Consider the following 16335-nt stretch of genomic DNA (forward strand, 5'->3'; position numbering starts at 1 on the left):
CCTGCTTGTCATAGTTACTCTGTTGGGCACATGGTTGTGGTACCATGCAATTTCAGTTCCTTCTGCTCAATGTTTGGCCTAAGAAATGTTATCACACCTGATCCATATTCATTTGTGTATGTTTCATAGAATCATAGAATGGTTAGAGTTGGAAGGGACCTTAAAGATCATTGAGTTCCAACCCCTCTGCCATGGACAGGGACACCTCCCACCAGACCAGGTTGCTCAAAGCCCCATCCAGCCTGGCCTTAAACACTTCCAGGGATGGGGCATCCACAACTTCCCTGGGCAACCTGTTCTAGTGCTTCACTACCCTCACAGTAAAGAATTTCCTCCTAATATCTAATCTAAATCTCCCCTCTTCCAATTTAAAACCATTACCCCTTGTCCTGTCACTACATATCCTGACAAAGAGTCCCTCTCCGGCTCTCCTGTAGGCTCCCTTCAGATATTGGAAGGCTGCTATGAGGTCTCCCCGGAGCCTTTTCTTCTCCATGCTGAACAACCCCAGCTCTCTCAGCCTGTCTTCATAGGGGAGGTGCTCCATCCCTCTGGTCATCTTTGTGGCCCTCCGCTGGACCCGTTCCAACAGGTCCATGTCCTTCCTGTGTTAAGGACTCCAAAGCTGGACACTGTACTCCAGGCAGGGTCTCACGAGCACAGAGGGGTAGAATCACCTCCTGTGACCTGCTGGCCACACTTCTTTTGATGCAGCCCAGGATGCGGGTGGCTTTCTGGGCTGCCAGTGTGCACTGCCGGCTCATGTTGAGCTTTTCATCCACAAGTACTCCCAAGTCCTTCTCCTCAGGGCTGCTCTCTAGCAATTCTCCTCCCAACCTGCATTTGTGCCTGGGATTGCCATGTCCCAGGTGCAGGACCCTGCACTTGGCCTGGTTGAACTTCATGTGGTTTGCACAAGGTCACCTTTCAAGCCTGTCCAGGTCCCTCTGGATGGCATCCCTTCCCTCCAGCGTGTCGACCGCGCCATTGAGCTTGGTGTCGTCAGCAAACTTGCTGAGGGTGCGCTCCTTCCCACTGTCCATGTCTCCGACAAAGATGTTGAACAACACTGGTCCCAGTACCGACCCCTGAGGAACACCACTCGTCACTGGCCCCTAACTGGACATTGAGCCGTTGACCACAACCCTTTGAGTGCGGCCATTCAGCCAGTTCCTTATCCACCGAGTGGTCCATCCATCGAACCCATGACTTTCCAATTTTGAGACCAGGATGTCATGCGGGACAGTGTGAAACGCTTTGCATAAGTCCAGGTAGATGATGTCTGTTGCTCTGCCCTTGTCCACCAAGCCTGTGGCAGTATTGTAAAAGGCCACCAAATTTGTCAGGCACGATTTGCCCTTGGTGAAGCCATGCTGGCTGTCTCCAATCACCTCTTTATTTCCCATGTGCCTTAGCAGAGATTCCAGGAGGATCTGCTCCATGATCTTGCCAGGCACAGAGGTGAGACTGACTGGCCTATAGTTCCCTGGGTCTTCTTTTTTTCCTTTTTTGAATATTGGGGTTATGTTCCCCTTTTTCCAGTCAGCAGGAACTTCATCAGATTGCCACGATTTCTCAAATATGATGGAAAGCGGCTTAGCAACTTCGTCCACGAGCTCCCTCAGGACCTGTGGGTGGATTTCATCAGGTCCCCTGGACTTACGCACCTTCAGGTTCCTTAAGAGGTCTCGAACCTGATCTTCTACTGCGGGCAGTTCTTCATTCGCAGAGCCCTTGTTTTTGCCTTCCATGACTTGGGCAGTGTGGTTGGAGCCCTTGCCGGTAAAGACTGAGGCAAAAAAGTTGTTCAGTAGCTCAGCCTTATCCATATCCTGGGAGGCCAGGCCTCCCGTTTCCTTCCGGAGAGGGTCCACAACTTCCCTAGTCTTGCCTTTATCCCTGACATATCTATAGAAGTTTTTTTTATTGTTTTTGATGTCCCTGGCTAGATTTAGTTCTGCCTGGGCTTTCGCTTGCCTGATCTGGTTCCTGGCCACTCGGACAGTTTCTTTCTATTCTGCCCATTCTACCCGTCCCTGCTTCCACCCTCTATAGGCCTCCCTTTTGGTCTTGAGCTTGTCCAGCAGCTCCTTATTCATCCACACAGGCCTGCTGGCTATTTTGCCTGACTTCTTCTTTTTTGGGATGCACCTCTCCTGAGTTTGGAGGAGGCAATCCTTGAATGCCAACCAGCGTTCTTGGGCCCCTCTCCCCTCCAGTTCTTTCTCCCACGCTATCCTGCCAATCGGATCTCTCAGGAGACCAAAGTCTGCTCTTCTGAAGTTTGGGGTAGCGAGCTTGCTGCACACCCTCCTCACTTTCCTATGAATCTTGAATGCTACCATTTCGTGGTCACTGCAGGCAAGGCTACCCTTGAACTTGCCATCCCCCACCAGTCCCTCCCTGTTGGTAAGGACAAGGTCCAGCAGAGCTCCTCTCGTTGTTGGCTCCTCGATCATTTGAAGAAGAAAATTATCATTAACGCATTCCAAGAACTTCCTGGATTTCACGTGCCCTGCTGTGTTGTCCTTCCAACAGATATTGGGGTGGTTGAAGTCCCCCATGAGGACCAGGGTGTGCAAATGCGATGCTGCTTCTATCTGCCTATAGAGGGCCCCATCCTCCCTGTCATTCTGAGTCGGCGGTCTGTAGCAGACCCCTACTGTAACGTCACTTGCCCCTGTTCTCCCTTTAATCCTGACCCATAAGCTCTCTGTCAGGTCTCCATCCATCCCCAGGTGGAGCTCCACACATTCCAGCTGGGGAGTTTCTCACTCTTGCCTTGCTTGTCATGAGCTACAGCCAGCTCACAGGGTGTCTGATAAAATGGGGAAGGTCAGCTCTGTTCTAATTGTCTGAGTGCAGGGGCAGTTCCTGCCCAAACCTTGGAGGTTCACAGCTGTAGGGAAGAAGGCTTTCATAGGCATATGTGTGCTCCCAGAGGGAAGACTTGTCTGTAGGGAAAGCAAGCAACCCCGTTTCTGCTGCAGTCCTCAAAGTGCAGAGTGGAACGCAGTCCAGCCAAGGTTTCCATGAAGAGACATGGGGTCAGTGGGAGAACATGTGCAGGGTGTCCCCTACATGGTCTTCCATTACATGGCTCAGTTGGAGAGATATGGGTTTGACAGGTGGACTGTTAGATGGAAAAGGAACTGGCTGGATGGCCGCATACAAAGAGTTCTAGTCAATGGCTCAATGTCCAAGTGGGAACAAGTATTATGCGTTATTGCTCAAGAATCCATACTGGGACCAATAATTTTTAATGTATCTCAATAATATCTTCATCAACAAGTTCCATGGTTTCATCTGGGATGGACTTGACGTTCTTGCTAGCAACTGGTGTAGGTCTGCATTGTGGGTTTGAGTTGGAAATAGTGTTGGTAAAACAGTGATGTTATTGGTTGTGTGAAGCAGGCAAGGCATTTTCTGCTCCTCATACCACTACTGCCAGCGAGTATGCTGGGCATGCACAAGAAGTCGGGAGCAGATACAGGTAGGACAGCTAACTTCAACTGACCAAAGGGCTTATCCATATTATGTGACATCATGCTCAGTATACAGAGGTGGGGGAAGAAGGGAGGAGAGGGACACATTTGGGGTTATGGTGTTTGTCTTCCCAAGTAGCTGTTGCACATGATGGAGCCCTGCTTTCCCGTAGAGGGCTGAACACGTCCCTGTCAATCAGAAGTGGTGAATGAATCCCTTGTTTTGCTTTGCTTGTCTGAGCAGCTTTTTCGTTACTCAAACTGTCTTTATCTCTACCCATGGGTTTTCTTACGTTTGTTCTTCTGATTCTCCCCCCAACCCCAACCAGGAGAGTGAGCAAGAGGCTGCATGGTCCTAACCGTCAGCTGGGGTCAAATCATGACAATGACACAGACAGTAGGATTCAATGTACTCACCACAATTTTGCAGGCAATACAAATTAGAGTGATGCAATTGATTCACTATGGGGAAGGGATGCCACCCAGAGCGGCCTGGAAGAATGGGGCTTTGAGGATGTAATGAAATTCATGAAGGCCCAGTGCAAGGTCCTGCACCTGGGTTGGGGCATTCCCCAGTTTCAGCAGAGACAGGGGGATTGTGTCCAGGGGCAATGGATTTAAACTGAAAGAGGGTAGGTTTCCATTATACATAAGGAAAAAATCATGAGAGCGATGACACACTGGTAGAGGTTTCCCAGGGAAGTCATGGATGTGCCGTCATTGGAAGGTCTCAAGGTGAGGTTGGATGGGACTTTGAGCAAGGTGATCTAGTGAAGGATGTTGGCAGAGGGATTGGACTAGATGATCTTTAAAGGTCCATTGTGACCCAAACCATTCGATGGTTCTATGAAAGATGTGATGTGGCTTTGTACTTTCCTGTTGCCAGTCCCTCAAACACAGCAATGAAGAAACGTTTGTGAAACCCAAACAAAACTGCAAATGTTTTTCTGCTCTCTTAGCATAGAGCTATAGACACTATCTTCAGGGTGATATGTTTCTCAGTGTGATTACTCTTTTCCCTAAAACAAAAATCAACAGTTGGAAAAATGTCAGAGACTTCTCTGAGCAAAAGGAAGAAATGCAGGGAAAAGTGAAAGCTTTTTCAGGTCCAGCATGACAAACTTCAGTGACTTTTGCTTCATTCTATTTCTCATTACTTATTGATTACTCCAACGTGAATATTTCCTTCTAGGATTCATCCCAGGTAAGAAAAGCAGAATTCAGAGTAACTGACAGAATGGTATAAATCTCTTAAAGACTTCGCTAGCTATAAAATCGTTTTTAGCCCTTATACATCCATCTGGATTTTGTGAAGAGCAGCTGAGTTCCTTTGCCTATTGCTCTGCCACGAATAATTACTACCGACTATTTATTGCGAGTCAAGGAGATGACTTAAAATACTTACGTATTACATACTTACTGAGATAGGGCACATCTCAGTTTAAAAAGCGTTTGGTGTTGCAGCAAGCAAGAGCCTCTGCGTTACCTGATTCTAATAAAAGAGAGACCCCCAAAGCTGGGGCAGCCACTAACCACCAGTCAAAAGCCCGGGCCCCCGGCAGCGCGGTCACCGTCCGGCTGCGGTGCCGTGGCGGCGCCTCCGGGTGCCATCATTGGAGGGTCTCAAGGTCAGTTTGGATGGGGCTTTGAACAATGTAATCTAGTGAAGGATGTTGGTGCCCATGGCAGAGGGATTGGACTAGATGATCTTTAAAGGTCAATTTCAACCCAAAACATTCTATGGTTCTATGAAAGAAGTGATGTGGCTTTGCACTTCCCTGTTGTCAGTTCCTCAAGTATGGAGATGCAAAAGAAGCAAATTCTGTAAATCACAAACAAAACTGCAAATGTTTTTCTGCTATCTTATCATAGAGCTATAGACACTATCTTCATGGTGATACAATTCTCAGTGTGTTTATTCTTGTGCCTAAAATAAAAAAAACGATGGTTGGACAAATGTCAGAGCAAAAGGAAAAGATGTGGGGAAGACAGAAACCCTTTGAAGGTCTGGCAAGACAGAATTGCAATGAATTTTACTGGTTCGATTTCTGATTATTTGTTCATTATTCGAACAGAAATATTTCCTTCTAGGATTCATCCCAGGTAAGAAAAGCAGAATTCAAAGGAACTGACAGAATGATATAAAGCTCGTTAAATCTTCCCTAGATATAACACCATTTCTGTATATCTATTTCCATCTGGATTCTATGAAAAGCACCTGAGGTCCTTTATTAATTGCTCGGCCACAAATATTTCCTTCAGATATTCACTACGTCTCCAGGAGATGACCTAAAAGTACTTGAGAGCATATCTCTGAATTCCTTTGGGGTTGCAGTAAGTGCTTCTGCGTTTCCTGATTCTTCCAAAAAGAGAGACCCCAAAGCTGGGGAGCCGGCATCGGCCGGCTGCGGTGTCGTGGCGGCGCCTCCGGGTGCCGCTGTTGGCCGACGCGGAGCGGCGCTGGAGCCGCAGCCGCAGCCGGAGCCGCCGCAGCGTCAGGAGGGAGGAGCGCGGCGAGCGCTGGCGAGAATGGCGGTCCGTCAGAGGCAGAGGGAGAGTGAGAGCCGGCGGCGAGCAGGCGGGCGAGTGCTGCTGGTGCTGGGCACTTTGCTGCTGGTCTTGTGCTGCCGGGCGGCGGCGGAGCGGATCCGCTACGCCATCCCCGAGGAGCTGGGCAGAGGCTCGCTGGTGGGGCCGCTGGCGCGGGACCTGGGGCTGAGCCCGGCGGAGCTGCCGGCACGCAAGCTGCGGCTCAGCGCGGAGAAGCAATACTTCGGCGTGAGCGGGGAGAGCGGGAACCTGTACGTGAGCGAGAGGCTGGACCGGGAGGAGATGTGCGGCGAGTCGGCGTCCTGCTCCGTCAGCTTCGAGGCGCTGGTGCAGAACCCGCTCAACGTTTTCCACGTCGAGGTGGACATCCAGGACATCAACGACAACGCGCCGACCTTCAGCAAGACTGCTCTCGACCTCGAGATAAACGAGTTCACTTCTGCCGGTGCTCGTTTTCCGCTGGAGATGGCCCGAGACGCGGACGTGGGCAGCAACTCGCTGCTGACTTACCAGCTCACTAGCAACCCGTCCTTCACTCTGGACATCAAGGAGAGCCCGGATGGAAGCAAGAGGCCGGAATTAATTCTGGAGAGAGAGCTGGACCGGGAGAGGCAGAGCTCCTTTGAGCTGGTGCTGACGGCGGTGGATGGCGGGGACCCCGTGAGGTCCGGGACTGTCCAGATTCGCGTCAACGTGACGGACGCCAACGACAACGCGCCCGTGTTTGGTAAAAGCCTCTTCGAGGCACAGGTGCGGGAGAATGTGCCGGCGGGGTCTCTGGTGCTGCAGGTGCGAGCCACGGATGCGGACGCGGGCTCCAACGGGCGGGTCTCGTACTCCTTCGGCAACGTCCCGGACGACGTCCGCGCCTTGTTCAGTGTCGATAGCGACAGCGGCGAGGTGAGGACGGCGGGGCCTCTGGATTTCGAAGAGAAGAGTAAATGCAGCTTCGGACTGGAGGCGAGGGACGGCGGCGGACTCACGGCTCACTGCATGGTGCAGGTCGACATCATCGACGAGAATGACAACGCACCCGAAATCACGGTGCTGTCGGTGTCGAGCCCGGTGCCCGAGGACGCGCCCGCAGGCACCGTGGTGGCCCTGTTGAAAGTGCGGGACCGTGACTCCGGGGAGAACGGCCAGGTGTCGTGCGAGCTGTCGGGCGAGGCGCCGCTGTCGATCGTGGAGTCGTCGGGCGGCTCGTACAAGGTGGTGACGGCGAGCGCGCTGGACCGGGAGGAGGCGTCCGAGCACCGTGTGACGGTGGTGGCCAGGGACCGGGGCAGCCCGTCGCTGTGGAGCCGCGCGTCGCTGGTGCTGGAGGTGTCGGACGTGAACGACAACGCGCCGGTGTTCGAGGAGGCCGCCTACAGCGCCTACGTGGCGGAGAACAACGCGGCGGGCGCGGCGGTGGTGCGCGTGCAGGCGCGGGACGCGGACGCGGGCGCCAACGGTCGCGTGAGCTACTGGCTGGCGGGCGGCAGCGCGTGCGCGGCGGGCGCGGCGGCGTACGTGTCGGTGGAGGCGCGGAGCGGCGCGGTGTACGCGCAGCGCTCCTTCGACTACGAGCAGTGCCGCGAGTTCGCGGTGGCGGTGCGGGCGCAGGACGGCGGGGCGCCGGCGCGGAGCTCCACGGCCACGGTGCGCGTCTTCGTGCTGGACCGCAACGACAACGCGCCGCGCGTGCTCTGGCCGGCGCCGGGAGACGCGGGAGCGGCGGGGTCGGTGGCGTCGGGGCCGGCGCCGTTCGAGGTGGTGCCGCGTTCGGCCGATGCCGGGTACCTGGTGGCCAAGGTGGTGGCGGTGGACGCGGACGCGGGGCGCAACGCGTGGCTGTCGTACGAGCTGGTGCAGGCGTCGGAGCCGGCGCTGTTCCGCGTGGGGCTGCACAGCGGCGAGGTGCGGACGGCGCGGGCCGTGTCGGAGAGGGACGCGGCGAAGCAGCGGCTGGTGGCCGTGGTGAAGGACCACGGGCAGCCGGCGCTGTCGGCCACGGCCACGCTGCACGTGGTGCTGGCCGAGAGCTTGCAGGAGGCGCTGCCGGAGCTGAGCGAGCGGGCGGCGGGCGCCGACTCGCCGGCCGAGCTGCAGTTCTACCTGGTGCTGGCGCTGGCGCTCCTCTCCGCCCTCTTCCTGCTCAGCGTGGCGCTGGCCGTGCTGGCGCGGCTGCGCCGTGCCGGGCCGCCCGCCGTCCTGCGCTGCCTGGGCGCGCAGCGCTTCTCCGTGGCCGGCGCCGCCTTCCCGGCCGACTTCTGCGAGGGCACCTTGCCCTACTCCTACAACCTGTGCGTGGCGCCGGCACGCGCCGTCTCCGAGGCCGCTTGGCCCTCGCCGCCGCCGCTGCCCATCGTGCCCGCGGAGGATCTGCTGGGCGCGGAGGCCTGCGGGAAGCCGATCCCGAGCAGCAGCGCCGGCGCGGGAGAGCCGCCCGCCGACCCCGACGCCCCGCAGGTCTGTAAGCCCGCGCGCTCTCCCTCTTTTCCCTGAGCTGTGCTGAACCTCCCTCCCTCTTCCCCTGGGTTTTTTCGCTGGGTTGGTGTGGGTGGGGAGCGCTGGTCTGTGTGTCCGTGAAGAAATGAGAGATCGGGGTAACTTCCTTCCATTCGCAGCACGCCTTTAGCCGCGTCATTCCTTTGTTTCTCGGTGGTCACAGGTTCAGGTTCAGCCGAGGTATTTTCTCCATAACTCTCATTTTGCGTAAATTCGTATGAGTTAGTAACCGTGAAGGCGAATCCTCACTGTGTCGCATGAGATTTGCTGCTTCTGCATGGCAGGCTCGGGATTGGCACTTGCAGTTGGAGGTGTTTCCTTTCTGATGGACTTTTTCCCGAAACTCTGTACTTGGACCTCTTTGATGGCCGGTCACAAACACGTTGGTTAATGCTTTTTCGATATTGGACTCCAAATGGAAACGTGCGTGTGGCCCCATGGATGGAAAAGAGAACGATTCTTCGTCCCTAGTGACATGAGAGACTATCGTCCATCTTTTTGGGGAACGATGCTGTAAAAATGGCATCAGGTGTGGTACAGGTTAACTTTTTTCTGGGGATTGATGATCCGTGTCTCTGTAAGGGAACGAACGGAGTATTCCTCTTCCACTCACAGCAGGAGTCCAGTGGTGGCACTTCTTGGTTCTTCAATAGTCACAGGTTCAGTTGACAGGTTTTGACTACAACTCTCTAATGAGTTCGGAACCGTGAAGGCAGTAAACTAATGATTCTTCAGGACGGAAAATGTAGTGGACCCTTGGTGTCCAAAGAAAGGTCCGTGTGGCTCCATGAATGGAGAAGTTACGGGTTGATCCTCCTCACTGTTACAGAATGTCCTCCCTCTTCCGCCGTGTGTCCTCTCATCCATTGGAGGAAGGCTGCTGCAGAAATGGCAGCATTAATAGGACGGATGGCTTTTATCCAGGAATGGTTTATCCGAGTTCTTTGTGCTGTTATTTCTCATTTTTCTCTTCCATCCTGGGTAGCAGTGCCTTTTTTTTTTACCCTTTCCTGACCTGTATTTCATACACACGTGGAGATGCAGAATGCAATCTCAAGAAAACAAAAAATAACCGCGTTCAGTATTTCAGAGCCTGTCTTCTTTTTCTCTTCCAAACCTGCCTGCTTGCGTTGACAGGGGAACACTAGACCGAGGAATTCGGTCTCTCAGACACGTTTTGAAGCAGTTGCTGGGTCTGCCTGTTTACAAGCGGAGGCCTCTACCCAGCCTGAGGACATACGTAAAGCGAAAAGGCAATACACAAACTGACAGCGATTTGGCACTTGATTCAAGTCCTCGGTCCGCAAAATTTAGGGTGTGCAGCCGTGCTTGTCTTCTGATGTCCTACAGTATTTGGTTGAAAAGGGATCTACAGATCACCGTCTGCACCTAAAGGTGGATCTTCTTTGTTACTTTGCTGTATTGGTCGGGATGTGGGGAATTAATGTGGCTGTACGAAGCCCTTTTGATCTGCAGAAAGGGTGAGGGAAAATAAATTAAAGCATGACTGCTTTCGAATACCTTATGTATGTCATACGTACGTATTTGAATACATTCAAGCACTACGGCTACAAAAAGTTGTGCAATTAGCGTTAGAGATTGTTCTGTCGGACGAAACGGATAAGACTTAAAATATTCTACACGTCATATTAAAAAAGCTTAATAAATGTCATATATCGTCATAACCAAAGCACGTTTCTCGTGCGGTAGAAATAACACAAAACCGAAAGGCGTCGTTGAGTTTGATCTCCTCGAGGATCACAGAAGAGATCGGCTGGAGAAAAGGCATCGGAGGAGATCCCCGGTGGACGGGAAGCGCTGTCTCCGTGGCGAGTGTCCCGTCGCCGCGAGCTGCCCGTGGGAAAGGCGGGCGGGCAGCGCCGGGCAGCGCTCGGTGGCTGCAGTGCCGGGAGGAGGCTGCGGGCGCCGCTGTTGACCGAGGAGGAGCGAGAGGAAGGCCGGAGCGCTGCAGGCAGCCCCGCCCGCTGCGGCCCGGCTCGATCGCTGTCTGGCTGTGTGGCTGTGTGGCTGTCTGGGCGGGCGAGCGGTCTGCGATCGTCCCCGCGGTGCGGAGCCGTGGTGCAGCGAGGCGGAGGGTCCGGCGGCAGCGGCCGGGAGCGGCGAGACGGTGACGGAGCCGGAGCGGTAGCCGGATCGGGCGGCAGCAGAGCGGGCGGCGGAGTTGCGGTGTCGGCGGTGCCGCGGCAGAGATGTGCGGGACCGGGAGTCGGTGGGTCCGGCGGGAGCGAGCCCTGCTGTGGTGCGTCCTGGTGGCGGCGTGGGAGGCGGCGTGGGGTCAGCTGCGCTACTCGGTTCCCGAGGAGATGCCGAAGGGCTCGTTCGTGGGCGACGTGGCCAAAGACCTGGCGATTGAGCTCACGGCGCTGCAAGACCGCGGCGTCCGCCTCCTGGACAGAGGTAGGAGGCAGTATTTCTCCCTTCACGGGAAGACGGGACATTTAGTGACGGCGGAGAGGATAGACAGAGAGCAGCTGTGCGAGAGCGTGCAGCGATGCGTGCTGCGCTGTGAGGTGATCGTGGAGGGAGAAATGAAGGTTTACGGCATCGAAGTGGAAATCACAGACATTAACGACAACGCGCCCAGTTTCCGAGAGCCAGAAACGGAGCTGAGAATGAGCGAGACGACATCCCCGGGTTGGCGGTTTCCTTTGGCCGAGGCTCACGACCCGGACGTGGGACGGAATTCCCTGCAGAGTTACGAGCTGAGCGGCGACGAGCACTTCTCGCTGGCCGTGCAGGCGGGCCCCGGCGGGGACCAGCGTCCCGAGCTGGTGCTGGCGAAGGCGCTGGACCGGGAGGAGGCGGCGTTCCACGAGCTGGTGCTGAGGGCGAGCGACGGCGGAGAGCCGCCGCGGACGGGCACGGCGCGGATCCGCGTGTTGGTGCTGGACGCCAACGACAACGCGCCCGCGTTCAGCCAGGCGGAGTACACGGTGCGTGTGGCGGAGGACGTGCCCGTGGGCTCCGTCCTCGTCACTGTCACGGCCACTGACGCCGACGAGGGGCTGAACGGGGACGTTAAATACTCGCTGAAGAAAATCACAGAGAAAGCCTCGAAGATTTTCCAGCTGGACTTTGAAACGGGTGCAATCACTTTAGTCCGGAGCCTGGACTTCGAGGAAGGCGACTCGTACGAACTCGAGGTGCAGGGATCTGATGGTGGGAGCCTTTTCGACACTGCGAAAGTGGAGATCACCGTGACAGACGTGAACGACAACGCCCCCGAACTGATAGTGTCGTCGTCCCTGAACACGATCTCTGAGGACGCCCCGCCAGGGACGGTGGTGGCCCTGCTGCACGTGCAGGACCGGGACTCTGGGACCAACGGCCAGGTGAGGTGCAGCATCGCCGAGCGCCTCCCGTTCCGTCTGGAGAAGACGTTTGAGGACTACTACCGCGTGGTGACGGCGAGGGAGCTGGACCGTGAGGAGGTGTCGGAGTACAACGTGACGGTGCTGGCGGCGGACGGCGGGTCGCCGTCGCTGCGGAGCAGCGCGGTGCTGGCGCTGCGGGTGCTGGACGTGAACGACAACGCGCCGGTGTTCGCGGAGGCGCGGTACAGCGCGCGGGTGCCCGAGAACAACGCGGCGGGCGCGCTGCTGCTGAGGGTGCGGGCGTGGGACGCGGACTGGGGTGCGAACGCGCGCGTGCGGTACCGGCTGTGGGAGGGGCGGGTGCGGGGCGCGCCGCTGTCGTCGTACGTGTCGGTGCAGGCGGAGACGGGCGCGCTGTACGCGCTGCGCTCCTTCGACTACGAGGAGGTGCGCGAGGTGGGGCTGTGGGTGCGGGCGGAGGACGGCGGCGCGCCGGCGCTGAGCAGCAACGTGTCGGTGCGGCTGGAGATCGTGGACGAGAACGACAACGCGCCGCAGGTGCTGTACCCGCCGCCGGCGATGGCCTCGGCCTCGGCCTCGGGCTCGGCCTCGGCCTCGGGGTGGTGGTCGGGCGTGGAGCTGTGGCCGCGGTCGGCGGAGGCCGGGTCGCTGGTGGCCAAGGTGGTGGCGGTGGACGCGGACGCGGGTCAGAACGCGTGGCTGTCGTACGAGCTGGCCAAGGCGACGGAGCCGGGTCTGTTCCGCGTGGGGCTGCACAGCGGCGAGGTGCGGACGGCGCGGTTGCCGCTGGCCCGCGACGCGGCGCGGCAGAGCCTGGTGGTGGTGGTGAAGGACCACGGGCGGCCGGCGCTGTCGGCCACGGCCACGCTGAGGGTGGTGCTGGGCGAGAGCGTGGCCGAGCTGCTGTCGGAGCTGGGCAGCGCGGCGGCGGCGGCGGCGGCGGCGCCGGGCGAGGCGGCCGGCAGCCTGACGCGCTGGCTGGTGCTGGCCGTGGCGGCCGTCTCCTGCCTCTTCCTCGCCTTCCTGCTGCTGCTGCTGGCGCTGCGCCTGCGGCGCTGGCGCCGCTCGCAGCTGCCGGCGGCGGGCAGCGACGCCTTGCGCGGCGTCCCGGCCTCGCACTTCGTGGGCATCGACGGCGTCCGCGCCTTCCTGCGCTCCTACTCGCACGAGGTCTCGCTCACCGCCGACTCGCGCAAGAGCCAGCTCCGCTTCTCGGGCGGCAGCTGCTGCGACACCCTGCCGGCCCGCCCGCCGCCCGACGAGCCCGCGCCGCTGCTCCACGAGGACCCTGACGGCGCCCGCCGCGCCGACCCCGCCTCTCCCCCGGTGAGTTCCTCCCACCATCAGAATTGCTCCGCCACGCTTCCCTCTCGCGAGTCTCTGCCCTTGCCCTCCCGTCTTCTTTGTCCCGCCTCGGGAGGTTTAGCTACAAAAAAAGGCAAAGGTCCGTTCATCAGCGCTGTGTGCTGGTGCCTCTTGCTCCGGGGACGTGAACGTGGGATCGTTGCTCAGCGTTGCATTTGTTGTGGGAGTCAGGAGAAGTGGGGCTGCTGTTGTCTTGAGCTTCGTTAGAGCGGGGCTTTGTGTTCTTATCATGTCCCAGGTCGTTTCTCATTTTTTCCACCGACATGTGTAACACCGATTTTCCCGTCTGTATTAGCTCTTCTGAATGGATGTTCGGCATTATCAGCAAATGGAAGTTTTCGTTATCGGCAGGGTCAGATATCTTCCCCACAGCACCTGTGCTTGAGTAGGATGAGAGTCTCTTGAAACGAACTGTTAATGGCGCCGTGTATAACTTTCCGTGACGGGTTAATATTTTGCATTTTTTATGCGGTCTTACTCCTTTTTTTGTATGCGTATCGTTTTTTCGTATACTTCTTTGCGCATGTGTAATCTCACTTGATTGTTTATTTATTATTTATTATTGTTGTTTATTATTTGTTTATTATTTATTATCGTTGAAACAGTGTGTGAGGAACAGAGTACGGAGTGTACAGAATACAGAGTGTATTCTTAACGGTACTCATTAGAAACGTTGTCTTCTTTTTCTGTGCTCTACTAGCCACTTCAAAAGTAATTACCTAAATGATGGGACTATTGCAAGTAGAAAATTTTTTTTATCGTGAAGCACGTGTTAGTTGAGGTGTTTTTCTCAAGCCCGTCTTTGGTTCACTTAATTATCCCCCTTCCTTTGCTACACATTTTCATTTAACAGCCATTATGATGAATGGAAGCCATTATTGGACACGAACATGGAGTCGCCTGTGCCTGATTTGGGGCGGGTCTCAAACTTGTGTAATGTGTGAAAGTTCCTCACACAGTGTGTTCCTCAGTCAGTAGTGACAGCAGTGTCAATTTTGTGTACCAGATTACAATGTGTGTTTTCCACCCTGGAGGTACCTCTTCCTCAATCGGGAGATCATTCCTGGTGTTTCTGCGAATTCTTTGTTGCTTGCGGGAATTTCCTTGGTTGGGTCAAAAGTGAGATCTATGCTCCGGATTGTGGAAGAGGAGCGAAATTACTTGTTGATAAGTGTTAAATTCTAAAATACATGTGTGTACGTGAGCACTGTTTGGTCACCCTGGTGGTGAACCACCTGCTTTGCTCTTCCAAAGACAGAGTGGCATCGAAGAACTGGATGTTTTCAGACTGAATAGTGTGCTTGTAGACTCTGTAAGCCTCTTCTTAGGCCTTCAAACTATGGGTGAAATCTTCAAGAAACTTCAAGAAACGTCAAGATACTCTTGCTGTAAAGGGTTAATAATTTGTCGGGGGTTTTTTTATGTCGCCTTACAGCTTGTTTCCTATCGTTATCCCTCGTGTAGCAGTGTTTATTTTTCGATACTAAGTGTTTAAAACCGATGCAAACGGTGTGTGAGGAACAGAGTACTATGCATTCTGAATAGCGTCACTGGTTAGAAGGGTGGTTTTCTCCTTCTGCGCTCCTTACCAGCCGATGAGCACATCCAGAGTCTTACTGCACCCGGAACGATTTTGTGAGGATGACCTTGCTGACCACGAGGAGACTGTTCACGTAGCAGCCTTGTGGCCCTTTCTGCCAAATGAGGGTTAATTTCCAAGCCATCGTAACTGTCCTATGGGCATTTTTCATCTGCTTAACTGTTCGTCATCTTGTATTTTACACAGAGGTGTAGTTAGAGGGAGCGGTGTAGCCCAGGGTGTAGCGACAGTATGTCCTAACCTGCCTAATGCCGATATAATGTTGATTTCCTTCTCGGTAGCGTTACTCACAGGACTGGACTATTAGTTATTTTCATCCTGAACGGCTTATTAGTTGAAGGTTTTTCTAAAAGTCTGTTGTTCGTTGCTTTATTTACCGCTATTGTCTTACAACACAAGGTTTCCATTTAACGTTAATGATTTGAAGTGCATGTAAGCTGTACCTCAGTAACGCGATAACAAACGTTATGGAAGGGCGAGATTCTGCATAAACACCTGCTCAGCGTGGGTAGGTGACCCTTTTATACGTGTCTCTATCTGAAGTAGAGCGCCGCTACTTCTTCGTGAGGATGGTCTTGCTGGCGAGGAAAAGCCTGTTCTCATAGCGACGTTGTGGCCGAGCGATTGTTTGCTGGTAACTTCTACAGTGGAAGAAGCTCGTGAAAGAGAAACTGAGTCCTTTAGTACGTGTCTTTGTATCTCTTGAGGGAACATCGAGAGTGACGTAATCGGGAACTGAATTATCACCAGGACCCCGTGAATGGACACAGTAGTCATCCACGGAGTTATCTCTTGTCTGGAGCAATAGGAGTTTTAGGGAAGTCTGCTGTACATGTAGGTTCCAAACTCGTGAGCTGTGTAGCACTTGAAACGATTCAGCTGGTCACAATGTGCCCCGCTCTCTGCATGGTCATGAACAAAGATTTATTTTTGCAGAGCCTTGCGTTCTGTGATTTCCTTTGTGTGTTGCTGGGAGGTGGTGTTATCAAACAAACAGGCACTGGGCAGGATCAAGTACTTTTTCGTAGGTGCTGCACTCAAGAGGGTTTGATTCTTTCCATTTTCAGACCGCCCCACGCCTGGAGTCTTCTGTGTATTGTCACTGCGAAGTACACGTCACTGCGTTTGTGTCATGGGCAAATTGTCTTCTTTAGTGCTGCACTTCCGACTTTTCTTCTTCGGTTTTGTTGTTTTGTTTTTCCCCCCCCCCCGCCTTTTTTACTTCAAGTCTCTGACTGTCACGGGAAAGGTAGGTGACGTGTCACATACACGTCAAGCATCACCATGGAGGAGTATACTACTCCCCTTTACAGTTCTTACAATAGCACACTGGTAATTGAAGGATCCTGGGAGCATGGCTACCTTTTTTTTTTTTTTTTTTTTTCTGCCCTTCCACGTTATTTTATCTAGTTACTTACTGCATTCGCTGAAAGAAGCAATTTTGGAGAAATGCTTTAAAAGGTGTGTCTTCCCAGTTCTAGAGCAAGAA

At 54.8% G+C, this 16335-nt stretch overlaps 2 protein-coding genes across 2 annotated transcripts; both read left to right on the plus strand.

Annotated features, from left to right (window-relative positions):
• Positions 1-6014: 6014 nt before the first annotated feature.
• LOC141470172 (protocadherin gamma-B5-like) lies at positions 6015-8522 on the plus strand. The gene has a single exon (XM_074156095.1). It carries the CDS (start codon positions 6015-6017, stop codon positions 8520-8522), a length of 2508 nt encoding a protein of 835 aa, XP_074012196.1.
• A 2213-nt stretch (positions 8523-10735) lies between these two features.
• Positions 10736-13550, plus strand: LOC141470173 (protocadherin gamma-A2-like). Its single transcript, XM_074156096.1, has 2 exons — positions 10736-13207; positions 13542-13550. Exons 1-2 carry the CDS (start codon positions 10736-10738, stop codon positions 13548-13550), a joined length of 2481 nt encoding a protein of 826 aa, XP_074012197.1.
• Positions 13551-16335: the final 2785 nt, after the last annotated feature.

Source organism: Numenius arquata, chromosome 11 (assembly GCF_964106895.1).
Source record: "Numenius arquata chromosome 11, bNumArq3.hap1.1, whole genome shotgun sequence".
Lineage (NCBI taxonomy): Eukaryota > Metazoa > Chordata > Aves > Charadriiformes > Scolopacidae > Numenius > Numenius arquata.